Here is a 12167-nt window from a genome sequence, read left to right on the forward strand (position 1 = left end):
GCAGAAGCAAAACATCTATTTAAAGTAGTAAATGCCTCACTGGCTGTACTAGACCATTTAGAGAAGTCAGTCCCTTTCCTTATCATAACCGTCAGTGGTTGGATACTAACAAAAAGTTCTTGATGAACTTACCGTAGTAATTGGTGAACCCTAAAAATCTTTGAAAAACTTTTAAGTCTTCAGGACGATCCCAATCCAGTGCCGCCTTGACTTTCAGCGGATCCATGCAAAAAACTATGGATGATAAGAAATATCCCAGAAAAGAGATCTCCTGAACCAAAAACATACATTTCTCTGGTTTGACATACACTATAATTTATTGTCCCTGAGTATTTGTAAGACCTGCTTGACATGTACCTGATGTGACTCGAGGTCCGGCAAATAAATCAATATGTCATCCAGATTTACTACAACACATCTACCTGTCAGATGACAAAAAATGTTATTTACAAAGCGTTACAAAACGGCAGGGGCATTAGTCAACCCAAATGACACAACAAGGTTTTCGTAGTGTCCCTCTGGTGTATTAAAGCACACCTGTCAGCAGGATTGTGCTTAGTAAACTACATACACTGTCGGGTGGGCGCCGTTATACTGAGTAAAATGATACCTTTGTTGATAAAATTTGTCCAGTGCTTCTAAAATAATCTTTATTTTCATGTCTGCCATAATGATATGCATGTGCTCTGGGGCGGGACTTTAGGGAGGGGCTGTAGCTGGTGCTCTCATTAGGTATTCCTATCGTTGGCCTTTGACAGGTCACTGTGGTTTCAGTAACCTGCCTACTGTTTTACATACTGCCTTAGTAATTTCTGTGATAAAATCAAATATACATCCCCCAAAATGGCCTCTGCCACCCATGAATGCGCAGTACTACCTTTCGGTTACCGAGAGATGCTACTGCGCGCCAGGACCTTGGTACTGGACGAACTGGGCGTCAATCCCCGTCCCACTGTCCAAAAAGGCTGAAAAAAGCTCCTTCCTTTCGCCAAAATGGATCTCGGCCATTAAAAAAAATTGTGACATACCCACAGATGGAATATGTACACCTTGGTTGCTAACCACCCCACAGCCCGGGCTTCTTAGTTTTCCAGCAGCTGATTGTGGTTACGTATAGATGGATAGGTACCAATAAAATGAAACACACTCCCTCTTTGCGCTGAACGGCAGGAGGACCGGTAAAACGAGTCTTCCCCCCAAGTGCATGGGTTCCTTGGTAGACCCAATCCTAGGATCCAATGACCCCTGACAACCTGAAAATTGAGGTGTCTCTTTATGTCTCTCATTTGACGGCAGTCCTCTCAGATAGCTAATGACATCCTCCAGGGAAACTGGGGTCTCATACAAAACAAAGGCATCCTTTAACCTTTCAGAAAGCCCTTGACCGAACTGACTAGGGAGGACGGGATCACTCCACCTAGTATCTATAGACTACCTACCGAACTTTGGCTGGTCTCCCTGCTGAAACTGATGTAGTTTAGACTCAGCCAGAGAGACACGATCGGGGTCGTCATAGATAAGACCCAGAGCCTGAAAAATGTTCTCAGCCATCTGATGCGATTGGGAATCAGACAGGAGAGAAAATGACCAGGTTTGAGGGTCACCATGGAGAAGAGAGATTACTATCCCCACCCGTTGTTCCTCGGTATCTGAGGAATGAGCACGTAACCTAAAATAAAGTTTGCAGGTCTCCCTGAAAACCACTAACATATCCCGACCACCAGAGAACCAATCCAGCAAAGCGATCTGAGGCTCCACCAGGGGTTGCCCGGGAGCTGCGGGCCCTAAGCCTTGAGTCAATAGGTGTTGCAAAACAACTGAATTCAAGTCTGCCATCTCCAGGTAGAGTTGTTGTAGCTGCTCAGTCAGAGCAGCCACAGGATCCATAATGGATCCAAAAAGGTATGGCCAGTGATAATGTCATGTAGCAACAAGGGACTGTGGTCACCTACCCGATCCCTTGATCTAGGGTCACCGTAGGCTATCACGGTCCCCTGTATTACCCCAGATGATGGAGAAGCCGCGGTTTCCTACCTTGCAATGCTTCTATCTTTACCCTTATCTGTTCCCTCCCCCACCCAGGGAGGTGTGAGGCCGAAGTGTATTGGAAAACACTAACCAGACCGACAGGGGTTAATAGACATAGATAAAAGAAAACTACAATCATACAAATACACTCACAAACAACAGAGTGGGAAACAGGGGAGGAGTAGGAGGCACAAGCAAAATGGGAGAAGATAAGGATAAACACGCAAACGAACCCATGCAGCAATCTCCTGAAAAACTCTCCAACTCCAAACACTGAACATCTGTTTCAACTCCAAACCAGGAAGTAGAACCACTATTATTGGCAACTCACAAGTGCCAGTGGCGAGCATATATACCAGAAGAGAGTGGCCAACACAGAACAGCTGAGACAATTCAGGATGGAGAGCTCCAGGAGATCAACTGAACTGATTAACCCTTGCAATGACCAAGCATCCTATTTAATAGGTGGTGAAGCAGTTCTAATCAGTGCAGGAGTTTGTGTAATAAGACGCCATGATCTTCTAGCCTTTCTCTGTTGCTGTATCCCCGTGACAGGCATGGAATTCCCTAGAGCTTCACAGGTTGCCAATGGAATTCTCTTCACTGCTTCATGAAGACATCACGGTACTGATGGATGTTAGAGACCTTGCACTCCTCCACCTTCCATTTGAGGATGCAACACAGATGATCAATAGGGTTTAGTTATGAAGACATGCTTCGCCAATCCAGCTCCTTTACCCTTAGCTTAGCAGTGGTCATCATGGAGGTGTATTTGGGGTCATTATCATGTTGGAATACTACCCTGTGGCCCAGTTTCCAAAGGGAGGGGATCATGCTCTGCTTCTGTATGTCACAGTACATGTTGGGATTAATGGTTCCCTCAATAAACTGTAGCTCCCCACAACCGGCAGCACTCATGCAGCCCCAAACCATGACACTCCCATCACCTGCATGAGTAGGCAGGACACACTTGTCTTTGTACTCCTCACCTGTTTTCTGCCACACACTTTTGACACCTCCTGAACCAAATAAGCTTATCTTGGTCTCATCAGACCACAGGCCATGGTTCCAGTAATCCATGTCTTTATTCTGCTTGTCTTCAGCAAAGTGTTTGGGGGGTTTCTTGTGCATCATCTTTAGAAGAGTCTTCCTTCTAGGCTGTCAGCCATGCAGACCAATATGATGCAGTGAGCGGCTTATGTTCTGTGCACTGACAAGCACCTCAGCCCTTTAACCTCTGCAGCAAAGTTAAGAGCAGTCATACGTCTATTTTGAAAGGACAAATTGTGGATATGACGCTGAGCACGCGCACTCAACTTCTTTGGTCGACCATGGTGAGGTCTTGTTAAACCGCTATGTGGTCTTAGCCACTATGCTGTAGCTCAGCTTCAGGGTGTTGTCAATCCTCTTATAGCCTAGGCCATCTTTATATAGAGCAACAATTCTTATTTTCAAATCCTCAGAGAGTTCTTAGCCATGAGGTTCCATGTTGATCTTCCAGTGACCAGTATGAGAGAGTGTGAAAGCTATAACACCAAATTTAACACACCTGCTCCCCATTCATAATTGAGACCTTGTAACACTAATGTGTCATAAGACACCAGGGAGGGAAAATGGCTAATTGGGCACAATTTGGCCATTTTCACTTAGTGGTGTACTCACTTTTGTTGCCAGTGGGTTAGATATTAATGACTATGCGTTGAGTTATTTAGTGGGCTCACCAAACTTACACTGTTATACAAGCTGTACACTTACTTCTTTACATTGTCATATCTTCAGTGTTGTCCCATGAAAAGATATTTGGAAATTTCTTTAAATTAAAAAATAAATTTACAAAAATGTGATGGGTGTGCTCACTTTTGTGATATACTGTATCATATAGTTGGTTGCCTTTTGCTACAGTAGATTACATTTTAGGCATTTACATAATAAATGTGTGTACTTTGAACGGTAGCACATAGTATATATTGTGTGCTACATTATTATATATGTATATGACTTTATATAGTTACATTTGTTTCTGAAATCCACAAGAAAACATACCCTTGTGACATATAGATGAAAAAATATCAACTGAAGGCCATTTAATAGTAAATTAAAAAATAATTTATACCTAAACTTGTAAAATTGTTGTTTTAGGGACCTCATGGTGTGCCTGGGCTGAAGGGTGGTAGAGGAACACAAGGCCCCCCTGTAAGTAAAACACATCCATCACACCTACATATATTTGTTATTTTCTTTTCATCCTACCACATTTAACACATTATAACTTTTCAAGGGAGCAACAGGATTCCCTGGATCTGCTGGACGGGTTGGACCACCTGGTTCCCCTGTGAGTAAAGTTTCAAGATATCCAAAAAAAAAATCTATTTTACCATTTTGATAACATTTTCACTGTAGCAAATTCACTTTAACTATCACTTTATGTATTGAATGTTCCTGCACCTTTGTGAGATCTATTGTATACCTATATATTTTTAGGGAGCTGTTGGTCCTCCTGGCCCAATAGGTGAACCAGGAAAGGATGGTCCACCCGGTCTACGTGGGGAGCCTGGAGCACATGGTAGAATTGGAGACAGAGGTCCTGCTGGACCTGCTGGCAGCCCTGGTGATAAAGGAGATCCTGGAGATGATGGACAGCCGGTAAGTTAGAACATTTTAAGCGAAAATCTTTATTATTATTACATACATGTTGGTATGAACTTACATATATTTCTAATGAGAACGTAGGTTTCATAAATTTTGTGCTATTTCCATACCTCTGCCTTATGTCTGCCCTTTACACTTTATTGTACAGTATATTCTGATAAGTATTGTATATTGTATAGAATTACTTTTCTTTTGCTTCTTTACTATGTTTAATGTAGAGTACACATATGTAGATATTAGAAACATATGTATAAATGTATTTGTTTTTATATTATAGTAATATTAATAGTTAACTCTTGGATTATTTTGTACAGGGTCCCGATGGCCCCCCTGGTCCGTCTGGAACAACTGGCCAGAGGGGTATAGTTGGCATGCCTGGTCAAAGGGGAGAAAGAGGCATGACTGGGCTTCCTGGTCCAGCTGTGAGTATCATGACAAAAGTTTTAGGAATTATATTACTGTAAGAATGTGTGGGAGCTTGATAAAGATTTCAGTACAGAAACCTCATGTCAATATGAAGTCTGCAAAAGAGATGGAAACCTGCAGTCTAGTTCAATTGTACATGATTAGCCATAACGCCCTTTTACAATTTCTTACTTGATTACATTTTAATACCTTATGGATAATTTGTTCATATTGAATGTGAAATATTTTTTAGTTTTATCCACCATTTCACCTGGCAGATCATCGCACTTTGATTTCTTGCTCCTTATTTATAGACGTGGTAAAAACAATGTTTAGCACCATAAATGAGTTTGATCACTTCTCCAGCTTACTGGAAAGTCAAATGTGATGTTTGCAAAAAATGAGTTGAATATTTTTGTAATTATTGCCAGCCTAATAAAGTGAATGGTAATTAATGGTAACTAATGCGATTGCACTGTACAGTAATGTGAAGCAGTGTTCAATTATGGCAACTATTAAATCATGATTAGAAAGAAGAACTTGAACCTTTTGCTAAAGGATAAGTGGATTCATTAGAAAAAAAATGAACAAATATTAAATACATTTAAAGTTTATTTGCATGTTTTGTGTCTTTTACAAATGTTTTCATATTGTATCATTAAGGGATCCCCAGGGAAAACAGGTCCTACTGGCTCCAGTGGAGAAAAAGGCCCATCTGGTCCTATTGGTCAACCGGGTGCTAATGGTCCTGTTGGTGAACCAGGTGCAGAGGTAAGTGCTACCCTTCCTTTCCTAATAAAGACAGTCAATGAAAGTACAGATTCAAATTGTTAGCAGCAACATGTGCCACTGCATGTTGTATTTGAAAAGTAAAAATGCCACCTGCCTATAGACTCTAAATCACCTATTTATAAACTCTTACTGTCCTAATGTCCATATCATTCAAGAATAAGCTCAACTGTGGATAATTTGCTCTGATAATCAAGGAAATAGCAAAAATGCCAATGTGCTATTATATTTTTTATGTGAAAACTATCTGTGACTTCATAGCAAACTGTAATAGTACATATGGATTTTGACTTATTCTACTGGATTTGACTGGTCATAGAATATCAGATAAATACAAATAAATTTAGTTGTGAGCGTGTTCATGTTACTAACATGCTAATGTGAACATTTTTTAGGGTCCTCATGGAAATGATGGTGCTCCTGGACGAGACGGAGCTTTGGGAAAGCGGGTATGTGTTTTTAATTTTTACATGCAGAAGCAGTTTTGCTATATCTGCAGTGGCAAGGAGAATATAACATAGTTTGTTTATTGGTATCATTTTATGTCTTTAGTTTAACTTTTTAGCATAAACATTAGATATTTTATTGGGGCATATTTTTACATCTGATGTGTGATTTTATTAATTTTAGGGGGATCGTGGTGATCCAGGACCTGAGGGTCTTGCTGGTGCCCAAGGTTCTCCAGGAACTTCAGGACCAGTTGGTGCTCCAGGGGAAGCTGGGCCAAGAGGTGAATCAGTAAGTTATTGTATACATCTTTTTTCTATAATGCTTTTGATTGTTTTTGTATCATGTGCATTTTTTTAGTCTAATCCTTTTGTGCTCTTGCAATTATTTTCTAGGGTTCTCGTGGACCAATGGGACCACCTGGAAGAGCTGGAAAACGTGGCTTGCCGGTATATCTGATGGTTGATTCTAATAAGTCACTTGCCACCTCTGAAATGTTTAGGTGTTGCTGATCAAGATGAGGGGCATTACTGATTAGCAACTATTATCTTGGTATCCTTAGCTGATACAACTGAGGGGTATAGACAGATGTTACATACGCCTAGTAGTGTCACATTATAGTCCCCATGGGAGATCTTTTATCTTTACACTGCTACAATGTGTAGTACATCTACACTTCTACTTTGTGTAGTGTGTCGGGGATTAAGCCCATTTATTAATTTGATAATATTTGAAAATATTTTGTTAATATAGTATTTTATAACAAAGTCCATGTGGCACTTTTTCTACCTCCAAAACCATATTTGCGTAGTATGTAAGTCTGTATTTACTGTTTACATTAACTTTGCGGTATGGTGCCAATTTTAAGTTGCATAATGGAGTACTGCCTAGAAATGCTAGGATCAATCGGTAGGAGCATAGGATTAGTAGTCTGAGCTGCTATGCTGTATTCAAAAAATCCAGAGGACGAAATAGGAATTAAGACAATGAGGTTTATTCTCAACGCACATCAAAGTCCAACTTTAAAACATGTTGAGAATAAACCGCATGGTCTATTTCCTATTTCGTCCTCTGGATTTCTTGAATAGAGCACAGCAGCGCAGACTACTACCACTATCCTCCTACCAATTGTTCTATGCGGCAGGATTTTCCAACCTGAGGGCACTGCAGCAGCTGCCATACCTTGATTCCTCTGTTTTTGGTTATACAACCCAAAAAGGTGAGCAATTCCTATATCTCACAATTAAATAATTTTTTTTCTAGAAATACTATGATGGCACTTAGTTGACAGGGAGGTAAGCTCTCCAATCCTGTAATCAGGACTTTACTTGTTGGCCAACCTCAAACCAGTCTGTGATAGTGTATCTAATGGACCAAGTAGACTTGACACTATAGAGGTCATACACTTTACATTTAGCACCACTGCACTATATTAGCCCAATTACCTTGTAGACTAGTGGTTAACCAGTTTTATTATTCCCTGCATCTATTCATTGAAGCTGTAAAATTTGCTATGAAGTATATTGGCACTCTGGGAGGCTTTTTGGGTCAAACCAGGGTAAACTTTCAGTGCAAACCTCAGATTTAGCTTTATGATCTATGTGATACACCATTTACATACTTGGGTGGTATCCTACTTTTAGCCCATTAATTGATGTGATTTTTCCTGTGATTTCTTTGTGATGTCATTTAATCTTTGTGGTATTGAATTTTGATAAAACAAATGTTTGTTTATTGTTTCTCCTAAAAGGGACCACAAGGACCTCAAGGTGATAAAGGAGATAATGGTGAACGTGGAGAAAGAGGGCAAAAGGGGCATAGGGGTTTTACTGGTTTACAAGGTCTTCCAGGTCCTCCTGTAAGTATTATTTAAAAAAAATACAGATACATAAACCCTATTAAAATTACTTTTGTTAGTTTTATTTCAGGAGATTATATATATTAATCACTACACTTATTACTCAATATATCCTGCACCTTTACACATTTTTCAGAAAATTGACTAGCTACAGCTGTAGCAGCTGCCCATTTCATTAACAGATCATTTCTGCCGCCATATATTTTTTTGTTCCAATTTAGTTTTACTTTCATTTTGCAAGAATAATAAAACATATAGGCAGTATTGGTAAGTAAAGATTCTTTACAGTAGAGAATCATCTGCAGAAAGTATGATAAGCCCATAACACCTTCCTCTCTATTCCATCACACATCATGTTAATCATTACTACCGCGTTACACTCCATGGTTATTGGAAAGATTCAAATATTTGCTTTGTCAGTTAGAGGCCCATGACGGCCAAGTCTATAAGAACCTTTCATTATTTTAATTTTATCAGAATTATGAAAAAGGGACGTCAAGTATTGCTTTGAACGAATGTCTTTTATCTGATTATATGTATTGACTTTGGAAGAGGGAGCTCATCTATACCAAAAAAAGTGCTATTAAACATTTTCCTACTATCAATATATGAAATAGAAGTCTAGCGCTGCTTTTGCTCATCTTTTTAGGTGGCACCTTTAGCATGAAAATAACCTTTATCAATTCTTCGATCTCTTCAGTAATTCATTATTAGAGGACAGGTCCTGAAAATGTGGTAGATTGAGCCTATGTCAGTGTTATTTCTACAACCGGCCTCTGAGATACTGGATGAGATTTGTGCAAAACCTCTGGGTTATGGTAGTATGTCATAAGTATTTTGATTTGCTTTTCCTTATAAAACATGCATACAAAATTGTTAAAAGATATAGACCATATCATCTGCCAAAATTCAATTGGCAACTCCCTATCTTGACTTTTTTTTGTTTAGGACTGCATAAACACCAGAGATCAAACTCTTAGTGAAAGGTATTGGTGAGAGTAAACACTTAAAATGAGATGCAGTAGGGGCCACTGTCGACCTCAATGACGACAAAATGTAATGAGATATTTGCTTATAGGTAAAATAAGCAGATATTGGTATATTGTATTTATGGCATAGATCACTAAACAGTCTTATTTTACTGGTGTGGAGCTCTCTAAAAAAAAAAGCCCAGCGTTCATCCAATATTTAGTCATAAAAGGTGTAAAGCCCCCGTCTCACATAGCGAGATCGCTAGCGAGATCGCTGCTGTGTCACGGTTTTGGTGACGCAACAGCGACCTCACCAGCGATGTCGCTATGTGTGACACTTTGCAACGATCAGGCCCCTACTGTGAGGTCGCTAATCGCTGCAAAGTGTCCTGGACCATTTTTTGGTCGTTGCTCTCCCGCTGGTCAGCACACATCGCTGTGTGTGACCAGCGGGAGCAGCGATCAGGCTGGTAACTATGGTAAACATCGGGTTACTAGGGGCACACGCGCACCTAGTAACCCGCTGTTTATCATGGTTACGAGCCTGCTAAGGTGAGCGGTAACCTCCCGCTCACTGTAGCAGAGTGGTAACCATGATAAACAACGGGTTACTAGGAGCGCGTGTGCCCCTAGTAAACCGATGTTTACCATAGTTACCAGCCTGCTCCTGCTTCAGCAGGCTCGTAACCAGGAGCAGGACATCGTGGAAAAATTCTTTCCACGATGTCGCTGCTCCCTTGATCGTTGGTGAGCCTGCCTGTTTGACAGCTCACCAGCGACCACATAGCGACGCAGCAATGATCCCTGGCAGGTCGTATCTTTGTCGGGATCGTTGAAGCGTCGCTAAGTGTGACGGGGCCTTTAGACTCTCTGTAAGGTGAGGAGTAAATAAAAAAGGCGTCAATAGGGATGTATGAGTGGCAAGATGATATTTTATTGTGCATATACGCCAAATCTTTTTTGTGAAAGCCATTAGGCCTAGAAAACATGGTGAGCAAGATCAATTATTGTCTTCCTAATCAAACAGTTATTCTGGGTCAGAGAAACCCACTATTTTTCTACTTATATCCACCTATTATATGCATATAGAGTTGTATATATCGTATTTAGGAGGACACTACCTAGTGGACAAAAAGAGATCAAACGCTACATATCGATTCAAGTATCAGAAATAAATAAAAAAATAGATATATGTAGACCATAGTGATTACCTGAAACACTTTTTTATTTATTAATACCAAATAACAACAAAAACAAGCCACAAAAAGAATCTTTAAAAACATTTAAAAAGCAAAAAAATGGCTTTATGTACACAGACAACCAACCTGGTCTAGATACAGGCCAGGTGATCCTATCCCGTAGTTCCAGATAAAAAAAAATATTAGTACATAGTTAGTCAATTTGGTATATTACCATAAAGTGCACTAGATACACAATATAAAGTGCATTGTGCAACCTCATGAATATTAAACTCAAAACATGAACATATTGTGAACAGAATTGTCATAACCTCAGATTTGATATGTACAAGACCTAGAAAGCAAGGTTTGTTTACTAATAATTGCTATCCACCAAGTCCACCGTTTGTCTGGTGTTGTGTCCCGCATGCTGAAACCAAACAAATCTTACCTGATCTTTATGGAGAAACTGGGGAATAAGCTAATAATTTTGTGAAAATCTTAAGATCCGAATTCGAAAGGCTTAGGGGATGATATTTTGCCCATTCAGATCGGTATTTACCAGATTTAGTCATTACTGTAATAAATGAGTGCAAAAATGTATCTGTAATATGCTCACCTTCTATAAACAAATTAAAAAAAAACTGAGCTACATATGTTGGAAGCATATACAGGATGAAATTTACATTGATAATTAGTGTAGCTTGTTTTTCTTAGCGCATCAAAATATTTTTGGAGACATTTGAAGGAGTTTACTGGGCAATAACTCAAGGACTAACTTTAGAATAGACTATCAATGTGTGATCAACAAGGTTTGATTTTAGACCCTCACTTTTATCCATGCAGTTAAGTCTGGCACTGCACCCCCCTGGGACATGTATGGCACTATGTATGGTACTCTAGTCAAGTTCTGCTAATGGAGTTTCCTGTCTCTTTTAAAGCTGACCTGACAGCTTTTTTCTGCAAACATTTTTAAATAGATCTCTTAGACCCGATGAGGTATTGTAGGCAGATTAAAAATCCATGTCAAAATGGCTGTATAATCATTCATAAAAGTTTTCACTTCCAATATTATTTTCTTGACAACATGTGACAAACATATATGTCACACATCGGTGTATGGAAAAACCTCAGGAGGTAATACAGCAAGCACCTACCTCTAGCAGCATCGATCGAAGCAATCACTGCTATATAACAATTTATATGTTACTGTCAATTTCTGATGATGGCATCAACATTTCTGGAGAGAGGTCCTTTGCAGTGACAATCGCCCGTCTTCCCGACCCATGAAGCTATTGTGTGTTGCTGATGGATTCCAATGTAAAAAGTAGTAAAAAAAAGAACATATTAGGTATTGCAGTAGCCATAAAATTCTTATTTTATAAAAAGCTGAAATTATTTATCCCATACATTGTGTATATACATACACTGTGTTCCAAATTATTATGCAAATAATATTTTCTCAGATTTTCCCAAATTACCTATATGAATTGCAGTCATTGTAATTTTCCAGTCAAATAACTATTAGAGTACAATAGTTATGTGCAGCATGATAATGCCCCGTCTCATGCTGCACATAACACATCTGCATCTCTGGCTGCTATGGGCATAAAAGGGGACAAACTTATGGTGTGGCACCCGTGCTCCCCTGACCTCAACCCCATTGAGAACCTCTGGAGCATCATCAAAAGGAGTGTCTATGATGGCGGAAGGCAGTTCACATCTAAGCAACAGCTCTGGGAGGGTATTCTGTCCTCATGCAAAACAATTAAAGCAGAAACCATCCAAAACCTGACAAATTCAATGGACGAGAGAGTTCAGAAGCTCCTTTTGAACAAGGGG

The 12167-nt window shown here is 39.7% G+C and overlaps 1 protein-coding gene across 2 annotated transcripts in view; it reads left to right on the forward strand.

Annotated features, from left to right (window-relative positions):
• COL5A2 (collagen type V alpha 2 chain) overlaps positions 1–12167 on the forward strand; it is a 386801-nt gene that overhangs the window by 345755 nt on the left and 28879 nt on the right. For both annotated transcript variants that reach the window (XM_073646296.1, XM_073646295.1), the window contains 9 exons: positions 4168–4221; positions 4307–4360; positions 4510–4671; positions 4992–5099; positions 5746–5853; positions 6267–6320; positions 6502–6609; positions 6714–6767; positions 8069–8176. In XM_073646296.1, the coding sequence (XP_073502397.1) occupies positions 4168–4221; positions 4307–4360; positions 4510–4671; positions 4992–5099; positions 5746–5853; positions 6267–6320; positions 6502–6609; positions 6714–6767; positions 8069–8176 (810 nt within the window). The remainder of the gene's footprint in view (positions 1–4167; positions 4222–4306; positions 4361–4509; positions 4672–4991; positions 5100–5745; positions 5854–6266; positions 6321–6501; positions 6610–6713; positions 6768–8068; positions 8177–12167) is intronic.

Source organism: Phyllobates terribilis, unplaced genomic scaffold, assembly GCF_046119375.1.
Source record: "Phyllobates terribilis strain yellow unplaced genomic scaffold, ASM4611937v1 Scaffold_9__5_contigs__length_417890890, whole genome shotgun sequence".
Lineage (NCBI taxonomy): Eukaryota > Metazoa > Chordata > Amphibia > Anura > Dendrobatidae > Phyllobates > Phyllobates terribilis.